Raw genomic sequence first — 20,931 nt, forward strand, 5'->3', positions numbered from 1 at the left:
AATTAATCATGGATGGGAAGCATACCTGAGAAAGGCAGCTTGCTGCTTAAATCACCTCAACGCCTAGATTCCATGCCCCAGAACATCCCCCAAGTTTCTTCCCCCATCTCCCCCCCCCAAAAAAAACCATAGGGACCATTGTGCAAACAACAATGCCATTAAGACATTCTCAAGTCCAGGCAGTGGCGACTGTGTGGTGTGGTCCAAAGTTAAGAGGGCAGCCACAACAGTTTTATGTGTGCGGCACAAAAATAAAAATACAGCCAGCCAGAGCTTTAATCACACCATTATGGCTCCCCGGACTTTTTTTTAATTAAGTTTTATTCATTTATAATATAAAATGTGAAAATACAAAAGCAAATAGAGGGGGACAACAGTAGCAAAAGGGAAAACAAAAAAGGTGTGAAGAAAGGAGGGGGAGAAACAAAAGGCATTGACCTCCGACTCTCTCTGTTGCAGTAAAATCAGACATTAAAATCAAATCTCAACTTTTTACTTTTCTGTAAGAGCATGCACTAACTATTTCTGTATCGGCAAATCAGTCTAATCCAGGAGTGTCAAGCTTGCAATGTCACATAACGTGTTGCGATGTATTGTGACTTTTTTTCCATTGCTGGCAATGGGGGTGGGCGCAGTTTTGGCATGACGCATCTGGCCGGGGGGGGGGGGGCAGCAGTTTGACGCCCCTGGTCTAATCGGTAAAACCAAAATCATGATACCATTTTTTTCCCTCACCTCAAGTACAAAGCCCAGAAGCGGTTTCCAAGTAGAAACAAAAGCTCCCCTGACTTTTTTGACCACACCCCATCTCCTGGTGGCTTCTCGTGGCCCCAAATGGTGGGTACCAATCTTGTCCCAGGGTGGTTTGGGGTTAGCCTGTCAGCCTGAAGGTTTCCTCGTGGTCTCCCATTCAAGCACTGATGTGTCTGATCCTGCTAAGCTGGTCGACCTAGGTGCTGTCACCTGAGCAGGGCAAAGGAAGCTCAAGCTCACCTTTGGACCTCGAGGGAGCTTTCCTGGAAACCAAGCTCGGCTTTTGCCAGGAAGGCTGGTAACCCAGAGCGGCGGCTACACATCTCACCCGGGCAGGTGGGATCTCCAGGTGAAACAGGTGGCCCCGCACCTGGCCTGGTCAGCGAAGGCAGGGCCACCGCCGTCCCGCCTCCTTCGGCCAGCTTCTCCCTCCACGCGAGCAGGACTTCCCGCGGCGCCCACCTGGCCGGCGGCCCTGCTTTCCTCCTCCTTCCTGGGGCGGCGCGGGCTGGCCAGGTAAGGGAAAACGGCGGGCCGAACGCGCTGCCTTTCCTGGCCGGGGCGGCTCCTCGGTCCCCGCAGACGGAGCCGGCCTGCGCGTGTCTTGTGGCGGCGGGCAGCGAACGAGCCTGGGCTTTGGGAAGGCGGCTGGGATGTGGGGGGCGAGCGCGGCCGGAGCGGACAATGCTGCGGAGGGCCTTCCACGCCCTCTCTCGGCCCGGCGCTGGGCTTTTGGGAAACGGGGGCTCCGCGCAAGAAGGGAGGGGGAGATCCCAGGAACAGGCCCCTTACCCGGGGGACGTTAAAGTCTCCCCCGGCCCGGGAAGGTGGCCAGAGGAAACTGGGCGGCGCAGGCAAGAGCGAAACCAAAGGCAGAGCGCGCAGGGAGAAGGAAACTGGAAGGTGCCAAGCCTGGAGTCTCTCCCGCTTTCCGGAATCTGCTGTTGTAGCCTAGACTAGTTCTAATTCTGGGAGTTGAAGTCCACAAGTCATAAAAGGGCCAAGGATGAAGACCTCTGCTCTATGATTTCATAGAAATTGTAACTCACCATCAATGTTTGACTTTAAGGCAGGGGTAGTCAACCTTGGCTCTTTTATGACTCGTGGACTTCAACTCCCAGAATTCCTGAGCCAGCTAAGCTGGCTCAGGAATTCTGGGAATTGAAGTCCACGAGTCATAAAAGAGCCAAGGTTGACTACCCCTGCTTTAAGGCAATCTTAAAGAGTTTTTCTGGCTCTCTGACAAGCTAATCATTGGCAATCCTCTCTGAATAGCATAAAAATAAGAAACTGAGCATCATTCCCAAAAAGATGAAGAAAAAAGATATTTATGGCCCTATTTGTACTTGGCAAACCCTTAGCAGGTGGAACATCTGCCTAGCTTATTTGGGCGTTGACGCTAAGCAGACCAGCCTGCCTGTAGTAACTGAATGGAGGACCACCAGGAAACCCTAACATTATAGGTCAGATTGGGAAAGAAAAATTCATCCATTTTTGACCAAGAATGGATGGCCCAGAAGTCACCAGGAGCTGAAATGGACTCAGTTACGTTCACCTTGTGCAATCAATCAAGCCACAAATTGTCAACCAGCTTTGAGCAGAGAAAGTTATATATATAAAAATCCAGATCATCAGATTAAGGGTCCAGTATGCATGTAGGGTACTTCCTCGACTTACAAGAGTTCGTTTAGTGACCGTTCAAGGTTACAACGGGACTGCAAAATGTGACTTCTGAGCGATTTTTTTTCCACACTTAACGACCTTTGCAGCCTCCCCAGAGTCACGTGATCAAAACCCAGAGGCTTGGCGAATGGGTTCGTATTTATGACCGGGGCTGTGATCCACTTTTTGCGACCTTCCGACAAAGCCAATGGGGAAGCCTGATTCGCTTAACCGGGTTTCTAACTTAATCAAACTGCAACAATTCACTTAACAAGAGTGGCAAAAAAAAGTTGCAAAATGGGGCAACACTCGCTTAGCAAATGTCTCACTTAACAACAGAAACTACTTTGTAGGGGTCACATTGTCCTGATTTCCACATAAGCCACCCCCCCAGACACACACACATGATTGGCTGGCGACTTGCCAAGTCCTTCCCTGCCTCTGTAGCCACGCCCTGAACAATTAGGGGAGGGGATTTGGTATTCTGAGTGGTGAGTGTACTCCCTCTGTCTTTGGCTTTGCAGCCAATAGAGAAAATGATTTTTCTTCCTTAGCAGAATTGTGGATCACGGATTGGTTTGCCTATCTCCCCCCCCCCCGCCATCACCCTGAGGGTCAGAAAAGTCAAGATGGTAATCTCGATTACAACCAAACCTTAACCATACAATGCATGCAAAACAGACACAAGGGTGTCAATGCATGCAAAACAGACACAAGGCTCTTCACATATTTTGAAGGATTGGGGATTTTTGGAAGTTGAAGTTTGAACATATCTGAAGGACCTCCACTTAGTAGTGGCTAAATTAGATGTTTCTCCAGATTGGTCTGTAGTTGTTGTTTTTTTTAAATACAGTTTTATTGAAAATTTAAAAAATAAGAGTAGGAATTAACTCAAAGAGAATAAGAAGGAAAAAAAGAAAAAGGAATAATTAAAAGAGAAGGTGAAGTGTAAATAGAAAAGTACAGAAACAAATGAGAAAAGAGAAAAATGATGAAGAGGCTTCAGTTATAGGAACAATTATAAATTTATCTCTTTCTCTGAAGTTACATTGGGACTCTCTCTATAATCTAGCTTGTCTAACCATCAAAGCAATCAATTATAAATTCATTTGTTTAGTTGTATGCAAAAAGTCCCTACAAAGAGTCCATAAAGTTTTCCAATCAGCAATATATAGAGATTTCCGATTGTAGCTGACCTATCGGCACACTCACAAATCATGAAATCACATAAAAATTGGCCGCACTTACTTCCAGGTCATATTAAAAACTAAAGACATATTAAAAGAACATCAACATGCAAACTGAGAGTAAAAACTCAAATCAAGAAGCTGAGTTGAAAAGTCAGCATTTATTAGAGCCAGCATGAGTTTATTCCATATGCACAAGGATTCTTATCTGCTCTGAATATTGATTGTGTTTGTTTTGTAATTTAAAATTAGATCTTGCAAAGGAGTTCCCTTCACATAACACACTGGACAAAGATGAAGTTTGTGATGGAGCCTAGGATTAAAAACAGATGTTTGTAAAATAAGGCAGAGCAAGAAGAAATGGACATTGGGGGGGGAGGTGTTATTAGTATGGCTAACTGAGGAATTCTGGGAATTAAGTTTACAAATCTTAAAATTGCCAAGGTTGGGAAACCCTGAAATAAACAATAAAATCCCCCCCCCATCAAGATACAGTTATCAAGAGGATCATATTAAGGATGTACAAGTAGTCCTTGACTTACAACAGTTTGTTACAACGGCATTTGAAGTACTTGTGGCCATTTTTCACATGCAGCATCCCCATGTTCACGTGATTAAAATTCAGATGCTTGGCAGTTCACTCATGTTTATGACGGTTGCAGGGTTCCAGGCAGTAGTGAGATTCAAATATGTAAACAACCAGTTCTCTGTGTGGATACCACTTCCGGAAGTCCATTCTGGGCCTGGGCAACAAAAAATTAGCTACCAGTTCTGCTGAAGTGGTGCAAACTGGCTGAATCCTACCACCGGAGGGGAGGGAGGGAAGAAGAAGGAAGGAAGGAAGGAAGGAATAGGATTCAAATACGTGAACAACCAGTTCTCTGTGTGGATGTCACTTCCGGAAGTCCATTCTGGGCCTGGGCAACAAAAAATTAGCTACCAGTTCTGCCGAAGTGGTGCGAACTGCCTGAATCCTACCACTGGAAGGGAGGGAGGGAGGGAGGGAGGAAGGAGTGGTGGGATTCAAATACGTGAACAACCAGTTCTCTGTGTGGATGCCACTTCCAGAAGTCCATTCTGGGCCTGGGCAACAAATAATTAGCTAGCAGTTCTGCTGAAGTGGTGCAAACTGGCTGAATCCTACCACCGGAAGGGAGGGAGGGAGGAAGAAGGAAGGAAGGAAGGAGTAGGATTCAAATACATGAACAACCGGTTCTCTGTGTGGATGCCACTTCCGGAAATCCATTCTGGGCCTGGGCAAAAAAAAATTAGCTACCGGTTCTGCCGAAGTGGTGCGAACTGTCTGAATCCCATCACTGGTTCCAGGGTCATATGATGACCTTTTGTGACCTTCTGATAAAGCAAAGTTAATGGAGAAGCCAGATCCATTTAACAACCACATTACTAATTCAACAACTGCAACGATGCCATTAAAAACTGTGGCAAGACAGATTGTAAAATGGGGCAAACTTCACTTAACAAATGCCTCACTTAGCAACAGAAATTGTGGTCATAATTCAAGGATTACCTGTATTGTAAGTACAATTAGCCTCCTCTTTGGAGCCCCACAGTAGAGGTAAAATTTGATTCGTGCATTCTCCAGTCTTGATTGACTGTTCCAAGGTGGACAGCAGGATAAGATCTGACTGCCCCAAACAATTTGTGTGTGTGTGTTTAGATTAGTGTTTTTCAAGTGTTTAGATTAATGTTTTTCAAACTTGTTAAGGTAAGTGGACTTCAACTCCCAGCATACCCTAAATGAGCATGCTCAGGGAGTTGAAGTCAATATGTCTTAAAGTTGCCAAGTTCGAAAAGCGCTAATTTAAGACAGTTCCTTTATAGTGGTTAGATATGATCTTATTTGTCATCTTTCTCAAAAATAAACTAATCAGGATAGTTTACAATGGCATGTATTTACCTAATTTCTTTCCACACAGAACTGTTTAATCTATGACTTAGTAATGTTGAGTTTGGCTGACAGTCAGAATTAATTTTGTCAAGTAAATCTGCTGTCAGATCTTTTGCAATGAGTGAAAGTTAAATATATCTAATTGTGGGAATAATTAAATCCACAATTGTGCTGTCAGCTCTGCCTACCTTGTTATAGCTTCCTGATGTATTGCATGTGCAGACACATAGCTCTAAATATTTGGTGTACTGTACGCTGGAGCAGTGTTTCTTAAACTCAGCAACTTGAAGATATGCGGTAGACTTCCCCTGCATGCTGGCTGGGGAATTCTGGAAATTGAATTTCATTCATCTTAAAGTTACTGAGGTTGAGAAGACTGCACTAGAACACCTGAAATTTGCAAAATTGATGGAGTTTTGATTGGGGGGATGTTATACCTATACCTCCATCTCTCTCTCTCTCTCTTTCCATAGTTAATGTGAAAGATACCAAGTTCTCTTCTCCACATTTACAGTATCTCCACGCATCTGCTGAATTCTTGTTGCTTTCAAGATCTCAGAATATAAAACTTTAAAGCTTGTTATGCTGCAACTTCTTTCTGTCATATAGATAAATAATTCCCACCATAATGCAATTGTAAAAAGCATTGGCAGTCTACCACAGAAACCTTGAGGGGCACAATGCTACTCATTCATCTCCATAATACCTGTATGTTAGTAATTCAACAGCTTGCATTACAACTGAATTTGAAAGTAGGATCTGTGGGATTGAAATCCTGCATTATGGGGTTAGTTGTTGTATCCTCTAATCACAGCAACTGTTTTGCTCCAGATTCTGGTTAGCCTGGAAACATCACCCAGTTTGCAATAGTGGCGAATATCTGTGGCTCGGGTGTAGACAAATGTGCCAAGCCTTGAGGTTCAGTTGCTGAGTTGAGGAAAGAGAAACCAAAATTCATCTTTTCCAGTCTTGGGAGACAATTCTTCTTAGTAGAGGCATAAATATAGCCGGGCAGAATTTGAAACAATCTGTAAAGGAGGTCTATTTCTAACAGACCAACTTAGACCTGTAAAATGGTTACTACAATATCCGTAAAGGAGCATATCACGACAGTCTTGCTAAATGTACTGGTACGGTTCAGAAAAGGTGATTGGGAAATATCCTACTCTTTGCTTAAAGCACAAATTTTTCTTGCAAACAATTCTTTGATCAAATTACTTCTCAAAAACCAGATTGACTCTTGTGACTGATGATTTTCCCTGATTATTCTTCCTCAAAAGGACATCCATAAGGGTGTCATATATATGTCTCATCGATCAACCATGATGGGAAATCTAAAAAGTCAAGATGTGAACACATTCCTCATCTAAAAGGGGCTTGTAAGCCACTATCTTGACTGTTTTGACCCCTCACTGTAGACTTTTCTGTTTCTCAATCAAGTAAAGGTCTGGTACAATCGGTGCAAGTTTCTGAAAGTGGAGGTGCATTTCATCCCTGGAGAAACTGTGTAGAGCAGTGGTTCTCAACCTGTGGGTCGGGACCCCATCTGGGGTCGAATGACCATTTCACAGGGGTCGCCAAACAACGCAGTCCACCATTTTTTCCCCCTTTTCCTTAGCTGTGCTACTCCCTTTTATTCTATTGGCTTTTGAAAGCCAATAGAATAGACTCTCTTGAATAGATCTAATTCTATTGGCTTTCAAAAGCCAATAGGAATTGTCCAGGCTGTCTCTGCCCTGCTGAGCCCGCCAAAAGTCCCATTCTGCAAACGGTGCTGCACCAGTTGAGTAATCCTCAACTTACGACCGGTTGAGTAGTCCTCAACTTACGACCGGTTGGGGGTCGCGGCATTAAAAAGGTTGAGAACCACTGGTGTAGAGGTTCCTCCTTCCCTAACCATGTTGTCTAATCAGGATTCTTACTATCTAGGACCATGCTTGACTCACCTGCATTGTTTCCAAGGTCGACAAACACTCCTCTGTTTTCATTTTGGTCTTCTGGAAGTCTACCACTCATATTCAGTTCTTTTTGCTGTTTTCCTTAGTTGTCTTTCCAAATCAGCTGTCAGTTGGCAACACAACCTAAAAGTTTTGAGGTCAATCTTGACGTAAACAGTGGTCATTCTAAATTGGTTTTTCTTTTTCTACTGAATGATAACACCATAGGTTTTCATGCTATATAGCTCAGTAGGAACCTTCTGCCCTTAGTGTCCTCTCTTCAAATAATTGCCTCTTGAACTAAGCATCAGACCATCTTTATCAGCTGAACTTGCATCTCAAACAATGTAAGGAGAAAGATCCTCACTGCTATACAGCCTCTGACTTTACGGATGCAAAAGTGAAGGTTTTGTGGTTCCATACAGACCACTTCTGGATAGTGGATATACCCGTGCAAGTAATATTGTGTGAATTAATTTGCTAGTGAAACTGGAAGGATGTTTTATTAACAGGTCATAATATTAGCAGCCACCAAGGTGCCATAAAACCATTTATTTCTGTTCCTTTAAGCTGGGCTTCTGAAAAGCCAGACTCAAATTCCACAAGGAATCTCTTAGCACAGCTAGAAAAAAAAAAAAAGGCATGGCATGATTCAGATAATAGCAAGAGACTTTAGATACTCACTTTTGTCTGTATTTAGGTCTGATTGCGCATTATTGAAGCATCAGTCAAGTACTGATCCGGTAAACAGATTTTGTTCACCCGAAGGATGTCTGCAACTGATTTTGAAAAGTTAGCAGAAATAGGTAAATATACCGATATTTCTATATATTTTGGGCGATTGAGTGGTGTCTTCTGAGTGATTTGGAACATCAAAAAAAATAGTTTGTGGGATTGTGTATTATATTTGAGTTAACAAAGTGCTGTGGCCATATTATCAAAAGCTATTTAGTCTGAAGTTTAGTTCAATGTGCAGAGTGTGTATGAATAATTGGCATGCGTGTCTGTGAAATTGTAGGACATAATATTGGCTCTCATCCTAAATTGTGGTGAATATGGAAACATTACTTTAAACAGGAACTCTAGAAAGCTGAAAATGCCACTTTCTCAATTTTCTTTGGATGGCATTAGGGTGAATTTAGCACGCTGAATAGCCCGTCGTTTTGAAAAATTGCTATTAATATGTAATAATGCAGACTTTTGACTTCTAAAAAAAGTGTTATTGAAAATTTAAAAATACATGCATGAAAAAATGAGCAAGGGTGAATTCCAAAGTTTTTACCTAGAAAGATCAGAATAATGCAGGCAGTTGTTTTCCCTGAGACCCTCAATGGAAGCAAAAGTTGGACGTTGAAGAAGCAGTATAGGCAAAATATCGATGCTTTTGATCTTTGGTGTTAGAGAAGACTCCGAGAATACCATGGACAAACAAGAAAACAAAGCAATGGATCATTGAATTAATCAATCCAGATTTCCCATTCATATCACAAATTACCAGACTCAACACATTATGCAAAGATCTAGGTTTCTGGAGAAGGCCCCAATAATGGGAAAGGTGGAAAGAGAGAGAAGAAGAGGACAACCAGCATCAAGATTGATAGATTCAGTTACAACCAGTGGTGGGATTCAAATATGTGAACAACTGGTTCTCTGTGTGGATGCCGCTTCCGGAAGTCCATTCTGGGCCTGGGCAACAAAAAATTAACTACCGGTTCTACCAAAGTGGTGCGAACTGGCTGAATCCCACCATTAGTTACAAAGGCAAAGCGGGCACCATTGAAAAAGCTGAAAGACCAGGTTAGGCATAATCATAATGCAGAAGGTGGTCACTAGAGTTGACAATGATTTGATGATGTGTTATCATCATTACTAATTTATTTATATGATTTATATGCCCCCAGTTCAGTAGGTGTCCCTGGGCAGCATGCAAGAATTAAAAACAAAACTACAATATATAGCTCCTGGTGCCTGGGCATAAAATAATAACTCCAATCACAAAACAAAAACAAATCACATCAATAACAGCAGACCTCAACTAACCTCGACTTAACCCAAGGCCTTGGGAAGCAGAAGAGTTGTCAGCTGGGACCATCCAAATCACTGGGGGATGCTGTGTCTTAGAATAGGTCAGTGGTGGCGAACCTATGGCACGCGTGCCAGAGGCGGCACTCAGAGCCCTCTCTGTGGGCACGTGCGCCATGCCCCGGAGATGGCAACCGTCCCTCTTCAACCAGCTGCCCGCTAACTCACTGAGGTCCCACATGGCCGGATGCATCCCAGCACGGCTGGTTTCCCTGCCCTGCCTCGCCTTGTCTCACCTCACCCCACAGTACAAGCCTCCTGCCCACCGCCCCACCTGCCAGAGACCCCCTGGATCTCCCCAACCCTGTCTGGCCCCCACAGGCATCCCTCCCCACAAGCAACATCGAGGTGACCACGCCCACCTTGGCCACACCCACCCAGTCTGCCATGACCACCACAGCCACGCCCACCCAGTGGGCCATGCCCACTGGCACCCGGTGATAAATAAGTGGGTTTTGGGTTGCAGTTTGGGCACTCGGTCTCTAAAAAGTTCGCCATCACTGGAATAGGTGCAGCCACTGAAATGGCACAACTCCAGGGTCCAAACATGGCATGATAGAGGAGGCCCAAAGCAGGCTAGTTATAACCAGGCAAGAAGAGACAGTGGGGAAAAAGTGGTCTCAAGTTATCCTGTACCAGATCTTCACAGTTAGTGATACCAAAATGAACCCAGCTAAAATACACTCCTTTGCAACATTATAAAATTGTGCAGGGGGTGTAAGTTAAATATAAAATTTTAAAAACCAAGATATTGTCCTCACTGACACAACTCTCATATTTAGGATAAGCATGATATTAACAGGCATCCGGGATAACAGAAATCCACAACTTTTATGCACTTATAGCCACATGAAATTTCTTACTGTAAGTAAAAGTTTAGGCAAGTCCTTTGCATTACCAGCGAAGGTCTATTTTAAAAAATATTTTTTTAAAAAAATTCCCCTCCCCCTTCCACATCAAAAATAGAAAAGAAAAGTTAGTTTAAAATAGCACAATTTATAATTTCAAATTGTAACCGGAGGGCGAGTTGAAATTGTGGTTATTTTCTCACTGAAAAAGAATATTGAGTACAACTATAAGGAAGTAGAAAAGTATGCTAAAATATTTCACTTAATGGACAACTGCAGGTTATTGGATTAACAGTCATTTTTTGTTCTGTTTCCAAAAATGATTTTCAATTTTGGTTTGCTTCAGAACTGCAGAAGGATGAAGCTGAAAATAGAACAATGGGAGAAACTGGGAATTTTTCTGCTGCGCAGTCAAACCGAGAATTTGGAATAAGCATCAATAACCCACATGATGTGGCTCGACATGGCATTATTCACCTTGCAGGTACATTTGTTGCAAACATCACTAGCTTTCTGACAGGTTTTTGTATCCTTTCTTGCACCTTCTTTTTCCAGCTGAGCAAGGAGTGGGAGTCGGGAATGAAATCTGCAACATGCATGACTGAAGCCATATGCCCTTCAGCATGAACTGATATAGGTGTGGACTACTTTTTTTTCCACCATGCAGATTATTTATTGTTGATTTACTATATTTGCATAATGCTTCCAATGCTGAAGCATCTTGATATGCTTTGTAATAAAAACAGCTGTAAAATGCAGCACGTTCATTAAAAAGAGGAGAGGGTATTAGGGGGAAAATCTGTTTTTTAAATATTCATATCAGGAAAATTCAGAATAAATATGTGAGTTTTAACATGTACCCAAGAGGTGTTACATTTGTTTCCTGAATTTCAATAAGTAGGAATTTGAAGACTGTGGTTTCCAATTCACACATGTAGGAAGACTTCCTGGATTACCTCAGTGACCAGCTAGTTCAATCAAATGCCTGAGTTTTCCTTTTAGTTTTGGAACTGGGCAGATCACATTTACCTGCCTAGTGTCTAAAACAGGGGTCTTCAAACTTGGCCCTTTTATGACTTGTGGACTTCAAGTCCCAGAATTCCTCAGCCAACATGCCTGGCTGAGGAATTCTGGGAGTTGAAGTCCACAAGTCATAAAAGGGCCAAGTTTGACGACCCCTGGTCTAAAACTAACATGAAAATTCAGATCCTTGGCTGAAATCTGAAGAGAACTCAGTTACGTATTCCATAGCCAGCAAGATCTTTGCAGTTCCATCCTTCATTTGAGGAGCAAGGAATGAAGAACAGAACTAGGACCAAGAAACATCAAAGACTATTGAAGAAGGTGAAAACAAAATACTGTAACCAAGGTGAAATTTTGCCAACAAACCAATGAAGGCATGTGAAAGCAGGGAAGTTCTGCTAAAACTAGATAAAGTGATAGAAATGCAAATGTTCACTGTCAACTCAAGCAGAAATTCTCTAACAACCGTTATTAAGCGAGTAGTTACTAATAGATTATATTAAACATCTTTAATAAGCAAGAAAACTTCTGATTGTTTAAAGCCAAACTAGCAAAAAATGAGTGTTGCATTCAGATCAATAGCACTGACTACCTTCCATAAAACAATTTTTCTCCTTAATTGGGCCTGAGCAAGACTGTTTCCCCCTCTATATATTTGTTGTTGTTAGTTGCAAAGTTGTGTCCGACCCATCATGACCCCATGGACAACATTCCTCCAGGCCTTCCTGTCCTCTACCATCTTCTGGAGTCCATTTAAGCTCATGCCTACTGCTTCACTGACTCCCTCCAGCCATCTCATTCTCTGTCGTCTCCTTCTTCTATTGCCCTCAATCTTTCCCAGCATCAGGCTCTTCTCCAGTGAGCCCTTCCTTCTCATTAGATGGCCAAAGTACTTGAGTTTCAACTTCAGGATCTGGTCTTCTAAAAAGCAGTCAGGGTTGATCTCCTCTAGGACTGACCAATTTGATTGCCTTGCAGTCCAAATTGGTCAGGAGTCTTCTCATAAAATTCTCATAAAATTTCAGAGGAGGAGTTTGAAGATCTGCAAATGTTTACATATCTGCAGGTATCCAGGCAGCTCATGATTGAGAACTATTAAATGACACCTCCTGGCCATTGATATAAAGATCTTTGAAAAATGTGTGATTGAAAGCTGTCTGTGACACTTCCAGGCCCCTGTGAAAACAATCAATGGAATGTTCAGGTTTAGCAAAACCCTTCAATATAGAACAATCAATATCCCCAGTGCTTTGTGTTGTGTTTAGTTGCCTGAATTGAGAAACAATTAGGGCTGCTTAGAGAAGCTGACTGAAGCCCATACATTCTCCGATTGCTTTGCTGCCAAAATGTGGAATCAGATAGTTGGTCACCCCAACTATTTGAGGGTGCAAAATATCAGGACAGTGGCTGCAACTGCATAATCAAATCTCCCTTTTTAATATTTTATCTGTCTTTGACTTAACGACTCATTGCTTAGCTGCAATTGAAGCCCCAACCATTTATTATCTGCATCTAGGTGGAGCTTGCCTCTTTGCGACCATCATCTTGATTTTTTTGGGACCACACGCTGCAAACACCTCTGCTGTTGCTTCCACTGCTAGCAACAAGCACAACTTTAATAAAGTGTAAAGCTGACTTTATGTGCTCTCTGTTTTGAACTCCACAAAGCTGAGGCTTTAAACCAATGTTTTACAACTTTGGCAACTTGAAAATGGCTGGCTGAAGAATTCTAGGAGTTGAAGCCCACACATTTTCAAGTTGCTAAGGTTGAAAAACTTTAGACTTAAGACTCACCTTTCAACTAGACCTCCTGAGCAGAACACCTGAACTTCTAACCACAATATCACCTGGAGACCTTTGTTGATTCTGCAGGTGACGACTGTCTGGGGAGAAAAGTGATCGCCTTCAGTTCATGCCGCCTGCCAGCGTCTCACCAGATCAACCACCGCCAGTTATTGGAGTGAGTCCATTTATTCTTTGATTTCTGGTCCTCTCTACTTTTTCCTACCACACAACTCCAGTATGCAACTGGGTTTGCCAATGTAACTTCTCCAACCCATAGGTTGAGAACCGCTGATCTAGAAGAAGAGAAATCCAAATTATTCTAGGAGAAATTGTAAGAATTTGAAGGGTATCTCCTGGGGAAAATCAACATCTGCAAGAGGAGTGTTGGATATGGTGTCATAATAAAAGTCCACCCCGTTTAAACATGCACACATAAAAGCAGGGGTTCTCAACCTTGGCAACTTTAAGACTTGTGGACTTCAACTCCCAGAATTCCTCAGCCAGCTTTGCTTTGAGGAAATCTGGGAGTTGAAGTCCACAAGTCTTAAAGTTGCCAAGGTTGAGAACCCCTGCAAAAGGAATGAAGCTTCAGTCACAATACCACAGCTGTCATCTTGCAGGTTTTGACACTTCCTCATCTCATCCCACACTGAACTGAGGATTTTTATGTTCTCAAGTCACCTGTGCTAAGACGGGGTGCATGTCATTTGGCATTTGCTGAATTTATCTGTGTGAAAGTGGTAAATATTCAGGATATTGATCAAGCATATTCCTTTTCTTTCTCAGATAAATTGTTTTCTCCCATTATAAACCTATGGTGTTATATATTATTTTCTTCTCTTCCAAAACTCTCTTTCTAGATATTTGAAGTACACACTGGAACAGTATGTGGAAAGTGATTACACACTTGTCTACTTTCACTATGGATTAAACAGTCGAAACAAGCCATCTCTGAGCTGGTTGCAAAGTGCCTACAAAGAATTTGAGAGGAAGTAAGTATTTGCAAATGGGGTGCCTTACTTGTAAAAGCACAGTTCAGCCAAACTGAAAGATTTTAATTTTTATTGAATATTGAATTTTATCTTTTTTTCCCTCCAACATGAGATGCCTCTTGAGATCGTCTCAACATCCTTGTGAGTGAAGGAGATGCTGAGAGATAATGCTTACAATCCAGATTCCAATATTCTTGTGGTCATAGCTGAAGCGGCTGTTACAAGCAACAATGACATCACATGTAGTTTAAAGAACACAGGGACTATATCACTTGTATCTGTCATCACCTAATGCTGGGTTGCTTAACCTTAGCAACTTTTAAGATGTATGGATTTCAACTCCCAGAATTTCCTGTTGACTTCAGCCCCAGAATTCCCTAGACCTCAAAGACAAAATTTGTGGAAGAAATATTATTTTATTGCTTTAGGCTCCTGAAGGAAGACAGGATGTAAATCTCATGAATAAGAAAATAAGTACATAATCCTGTCATTCGACCTTGTCATATACACTTTTTCAGTTCTCCTATTGATATTATCAGAACAATGTTTAATTTATAGGGTTGTTCTCCATAGAACTTGAAGGAACAATCTTCCTAGAGGTCCTGGCACTTGTAATATGAATAGCTTACCCTTTGCCCCCACTCCCCAATGTTTTCTGCATGATATCCATTTCCTTGCCCTCCTGCGTGGGTGTAGAAAAGTGGTGAAGAGTGACTTCCACAACTAATTCTAAACATGGATATCTTACACTTATGAGTTGGACTCCTTGTCTTGAACTTGGAAAAGACATCTTAGTTTTCATACTTTCAGATGTCAGATGCTACAAAAAAAAAAGCACCAACAACAACCAACAATCACACTGGGAAGCAGTTCCCAGTTATTCAGCAGACTTTGGTGGTGCCAGCCATCAGGAAGCACATCATTTATCTGCAATGATCCTGAATGGACTTGTCTACAAATATACTGGGGAATAAACAGAAATATCATAGAAAAACTGCTGTGCCTTGTTTGTTACTGGTTCCAAAATGTTGCTGCTGGACTCACAATGCAAACATTTATTTATAAAGACATGGTTTAGGGATATACAGGTGGGGGGGGGGAGTCAGAACCTGCAAGGTGGCAGGCATATCACCTTGCCAGCTGGCTTGCAGATTTTAAATCTCTTTTCAGAAACAAGACTGTTTGGGGATCAATTTATTTATGCCAAATGTGTTATTTTTTATCATCCTGATTCATTTTCTCTTCCAGCTCTCTTTAGGAATGCAAAGCACAAATACATCTGAAGGATAAACATTAAGTCAAACAGTGTGTGTGTGTGTTCTTTTAGCTGCATTTCTAAAGATCCTCTCTGCTCTTCCTTTTTTTTTCTTTCTCCATTTCAGACACTTTGCTCTTATCATTTGGAGAGATTCATTTTTCCCTTCATCTTCGTTATTCACACCAAACAATTTAGGTAGTGGTTTGTAATGTAATAGCTGTATAATTTTCACCTACTTGAATTCCATCTAAAACTGACCATTTCCTCTTTTTATTTCGCATTCAGTTCCCTTTAAATTAGATGTACTTGGAAGGCAAGTGCATAATATCCCAGTAATGAAAACTTTTACTTCCATTCACTTGCAGCTGCTTTGCGCCACAGCATTCAAAAGCCCCCTAACCATTTAATTTTCTTTTCTGCAGATACAAGAAAAATCTGAAAGCGCTCTACATTGTACATCCCACCAACTTCATCAGGATAATTTGGAACATTTTCAAACCTCTGATCAGGTATAGTCTGATTTCTTTTTAGCAGAAGGAGAGCTAAGTCCTTTCTCTTTTACCATTCTTCAGGGGATGTCTAGAAACATCTATTATAGAAAAAGAAAATTGAAATAGTTGGGGGAGTGAGTAATCTTTAAATGATACAGATGGATGGGCTCCTTGTGGTTTTCCGTCCAAGTTTCCAATTAAACCTGTTTAGACTATATTTTTCCCCTGTTTGGATTGCCTGAGCCTTGATAGATCACACCAATTTCATTTGGCTTTTGCTTCCTGGCAATTATGAATGAGATTATCCCCAGAAACCATTTAAATAATGGAAGCACCAGTTCTGTTTTTTCAGTATGGTGGCTCTGAGGTTCTATAGAGGCCATTGCGGTTCACCTGAAAAAGTGTGAGGAAAAAGTACGGAGGAAAAAGAATATCAGGTGTCATGTGCAACGAATTGAGCCAGCAAATGGGTTTATTGCGTTGGGTTGCCACTGTGAGGACCACAGGGTGCTGTTACTGCTGTTCTTTTGTGGCTTTTACATCAAGGGTTATCATGAAGTGTCAGTCCTCAAGAATTCTCTTGGCTGTTGTCCCACATGGTGTCTTTTATCTCCACTTCAGAAGAGTAGGAAGGGGAACCCCAAAGATCTCAGATCCTGTCCACAATCGAAGCCGCGGTTTATGGTTGATGTGTGCAGAGCGATAGGACTGGAGGTCAAAACCAATCAAGCTTCTTTCTCCTTGCTTTTGAGTAAATCCAAGGGCATGAACTACCTCACATCCAGGGTTGCTCACAGGGTATTTATTTATTTATTTATTTATGAGACTTATATACCGCTTTAAGTGCAAGCACTCTCTAAGCGGTGTACACCAGTAAGCAATGTATATATATATTTACATGGCCCCCAACAATCTGGGTCCTCATTTTACCTACCTCGGAAGGATGGAAGGCTGAGTCAACCTTGAGCCGGTGAGATTTGAACCGCTGACCTGCTGAACACAGTCAGCTAAAGTGGCCTGCAGTACTGCACTCTAACTGCTGCGCCACCTCGGCTCAGTTAAAAAAGTTGGTTGAGAAAGTCAATATTAACCTAGTTTCTGTGGCAATAGAAAGGTGTCCTGACCATCTTCCTCGGGCATCCTCTTACTACCAGAATACTGATTTTATTTCTCCTCTCCATCTTCTTTTCTCCCAGTTGAACTTCCCGACATCTTTCAGCCTGTTCTCATACAGCACATGTTCAAGTCTCTATATCATTTTTTTTTTATTGAAAATTTTATAAATTTTTACAAAAAAAAACAAAATAACAATACAAAAACGAAAAACAACATATACAGAAAAACTAAATATGACATAACAAAACTCCCCTTCCCCGACCCCCCCCAAAACACCCACCCCCTTCCCCCCCTGAGCTTCCCAGAGCAGAATATAGGCTTAATTAAAAAAAAATTAAAAAAAATTATATATATATAAAAAAAGAAAATATAACAGTAAGATATATGTATATATATATATATATATAAAAACAAAAGTTATGAAAAAGCTATGTGATATTTTTTTATATCCAATTTAAATTGTATAAATTTTATCCATTTATCCCAAACAGCAAGAAATTTCTCTTGCGTTTGTTCCTTTAAAAAAGCCGAAATCTTTGCCATTTCCGCCAAATAAGACACTTTAAGGAACCATTCCTGCATTGTAGGCAAAGATTCCTTCTTCCAGTATTGTCCTACTAACAGCCTTGCGGCTGTAATCAAATTTAACATCAATATAACCTCCTTTGTATCACAATCAGTAACTATGCCTAGCAAAAATAATTGTGGAGTAAATTTTACCCTCCTTCTAAAAATTCTCTGAATATTCCACCATATCTTAATCCAGAAGGCTTTTATCTCTCTGCACGACCACCAAATGTGATAATAGGTAGCATCCAAACAACCACATCTCCAACATTTAGGCTGTAAGTCAGGGTACATGAAAGACATTTTTTGTGGATCAAGGTGCCATCTATAAAACATTTTATAAAAATTCTCCCTTAAATTCTGTGCTTGTGTAAATTTGACATTTCTCACCCAAATGGTTTCCCAGGTATCCAATAGAACTGGTTGACTAAAGTTCTGCGCCCATCTAATCATACAATCTTTAATTAATTCCGTTTCTGAGTCCAATTCAACTAGAACCCCATAAATTCTCTTAATATGAGTTTGTCTTTGATCCTTCACTTGCTTAATAAAATTTTCATATTCTCTAAGAAAACCCACCTTACAATCCACCTTCCATCTGTCTACTAATTGCCTGTATTGAAACCAAGAATAAATAATATTTTCTTGTGCTAACTCTTCCCGTGATTTTAACTGCCAATTTTGTACATCCCATCTGAGTAGCTGTCTGTAAGACACCATGTCCATTTTAACACCTCTTTTTATTCCTTCTATCGCATGCCAAGGTATAGCCCATAATGGTACTTTAAAATCACCTTTATAATATTTTCTCCAAATCCTAAGTAAGGAAATTCTTATAATATGAGATTTGAAAGCCCAATCCACTTTTTTATTAAATATTAAATAGGCATGCCACCCAAAAAGTAAATCCCATCCCTCTAGATCAGCGGTTCTCAACCTATGGGTCGCGACCCCATTGGGGTCGATCAACCTCTTTTGTGGGGTCGCCAAACGCGGCGATCCGCCATTTTGTCCCCTCCGGGGGCGCACCGCGCCTCCGGGGGAGGCGGTGCCGCGCACGCGCGCTGCGCGTGGGGGCGGCGGCGTGCCTCCGGGGTGGCGCCACCGCGCATGCGCGCCGCGCGTGGGGGCGGCGCCGCGCCTCCGGGGGCGGCACTGCGCATGCAGCCACACGTGGGGGCGGCGCCGCGCCTCCGGGGGGCAGCGCCGCGCATGTGCGCCGCGCATGGGGGCAGCGTCCCACCTCCGGGGGTGGCGCCGCGCATGCGCGCCGCGTGCGGGGGGCCTGCCCCCATGCGCGCCACGCGTGGGGGGGCGGCGCCGCGCATGCGCATAACGTTTGTGTGACGGGGGTCGCCGTCACACAAACGTTGAGAACCGCTGCTCTAGATGGAGTATCTCAAGATTTGTCAAATTTACCCAGTCACTAATTAGTGTTAAAACCACCGCATCATAATATAATTTCAAATTCGGTACCTTAAGTCCACCTCTCTCACGGAAGTCTTGCATGATTTTAAACTTAACCCTTGGCTTTTTCCCTGCCCAAATGAATTTATTGAGGCCTTTCTGCCATTCACTTAAATTAATCTCATTCTTCAAAATCGGTAACATTTGGAACAAAAAAAGAAACTTGGGTAGAATATTCATTTTTATCACTGCAATTCTTCCCATGAGAGATAATTGCAACTTCTCCCAATTCTTCAAGTCCTTCTGTACACTAGCCCACAACCTTTCATAGTTATTTTTAAATAATCTTGCATTAGAAACAGATAACATCACCCCCAAGTATTTTACCTTATTAACAATTTCAAAACCCGTCAAGTTAACCAGAGTCTGCTTCTCCTGAATAGTCATATTTTTAGATAGAATTTTAGTCTTATTAACATTAATCTTAAAACCCGAAACCAAACCATAGTAATGGATCAACTGTAATAGCTTTACTACAGAATGGGTAGGTTGCGACAAAGTAACCACCAAGTCATCCGCGAAAGCTCTTAACTTGTATTCTTTTTTGTTAACTTCTATTCCTTTAATTTCCTGCGACTCTCGAATTTTGATCAACAGTATTTCCAGTGTTAAAACAAACAACAACGGTGATAATGGACATCCCTGCCTAGTACCTTTCTCTATTGTAAAAACCTCTGACAAACCTCCATTGACAGTAAGTTGTGCCGTTTGTTTTTGATATATTACCGTAAGAGCTTGTAATATCTTTTCACCAAAATTCATCTCTTCAATTACTCTTAACATAAAATGCCAATTCAGTTGATCAAAGGCTTTTTCAGCATCTAAAAATATCAGCCCTGCGGGGACTTGGTTGTTCTTGTCTAAATATTCTAGTAAATTAATGATTTGTCTAACATTGTTTTTCATGTACCTACCAGTTATAAACCCAGATTGATCTTTATGCACAAGATGATGCACAACCCTCGTAAGCCTATTTACTAGGATTTTAACAAATATCTTATAGTCAACATTTAAAAGAGATATAGGTCTATAATTCTTTGGTAAAGTAAGATCTTGATCCTCCTTTGGAATCAAAGATATGAAAGCACTATGCCATGAAGGAGGAATCTCTGAGCCCTGTAAGATATCATTAAAAAGATCACCTAATGGTTGGATCATCTCCTCCATTAAAGCTTTATAATAAACAGCTGTCAGCCCATCCGTACCCGGTGCTTTCCCTGATTTCAATTGTTTAATTGCTATCACAATTTCCTCTTTAGTAATTAAGCCATTAATTTCATGTTTCTGATCCTCTGTCAATTTAGGAAAACTAGCCTCACTTAAGTATTTGTTTATATCTAATATTTGCACATTAGTAGATTTGTCTAGTTTTTGATAATAGTCTAAAAAGGATTTCTTGATCAATTCCTTCTGAAAAACTAATTTACCCTTATAATTTATTTTATCTATTATTCTCTGTCTCTGTTTCTTTCTTAATTGATAAGCCAACCATCTCCCTGGTTTATTGGCATTACAAAATGTATTTTGTTTCATAAACAATAAGTTAGTTGCAGCTTGATCCGCCAGCAACATATTAAATTGTGTTCTTAACAACTTTATAAATTCTTTAATGCTTTCATCTGAAGGATTTAAAATCAAAGACTTTTCTTTTAATTTAATTTCATCTTCCAATTCTTTACGTTTCTGAGTCTGCTTTTGCTTATGAAAGTTATTCATTTTTATCAAGATCCCACGCATAAATGCTTTACCTGCATCCCATACCATTGACATTGAAGTCCCCTTATACATATTTAAAGCAAAATAATCCTTTAAACACTCCTTTAACTTTTGAACATTCTTTTCTTGTCTGAATAA

General features: G+C 41.4%; 1 protein-coding gene across 1 annotated transcript in view; it reads left to right on the forward strand.

Moving 5' to 3' along the window:
* Positions 1 to 739: 739 nt before the first annotated feature.
* ARHGAP8 (Rho GTPase activating protein 8) overlaps positions 740 to 20,931 on the forward strand; it is a 45,628-nt gene continuing 25,436 nt past the window's right edge. Inside the window, exons 1-6 of the mRNA XM_039341366.1 lie at positions 740 to 1,269; positions 8,149 to 8,254; positions 10,725 to 10,862; positions 13,274 to 13,361; positions 14,047 to 14,178; positions 15,859 to 15,945. Coding sequence (XP_039197300.1) covers positions 8,218 to 8,254; positions 10,725 to 10,862; positions 13,274 to 13,361; positions 14,047 to 14,178; positions 15,859 to 15,945 — 482 coding nt within the window. The 5' untranslated portion in view covers positions 740 to 1,269; positions 8,149 to 8,217. The remainder of the gene's footprint in view (positions 1,270 to 8,148; positions 8,255 to 10,724; positions 10,863 to 13,273; positions 13,362 to 14,046; positions 14,179 to 15,858; positions 15,946 to 20,931) is intronic.

This window comes from Crotalus tigris, unplaced genomic scaffold (genome assembly GCF_016545835.1).
Source record: "Crotalus tigris isolate CLP2741 ecotype Arizona unplaced genomic scaffold, ASM1654583v1 scf7180000017764.6130737, whole genome shotgun sequence".
In the NCBI taxonomy this organism is placed as follows: domain Eukaryota; kingdom Metazoa; phylum Chordata; class Lepidosauria; order Squamata; family Viperidae; genus Crotalus; species Crotalus tigris.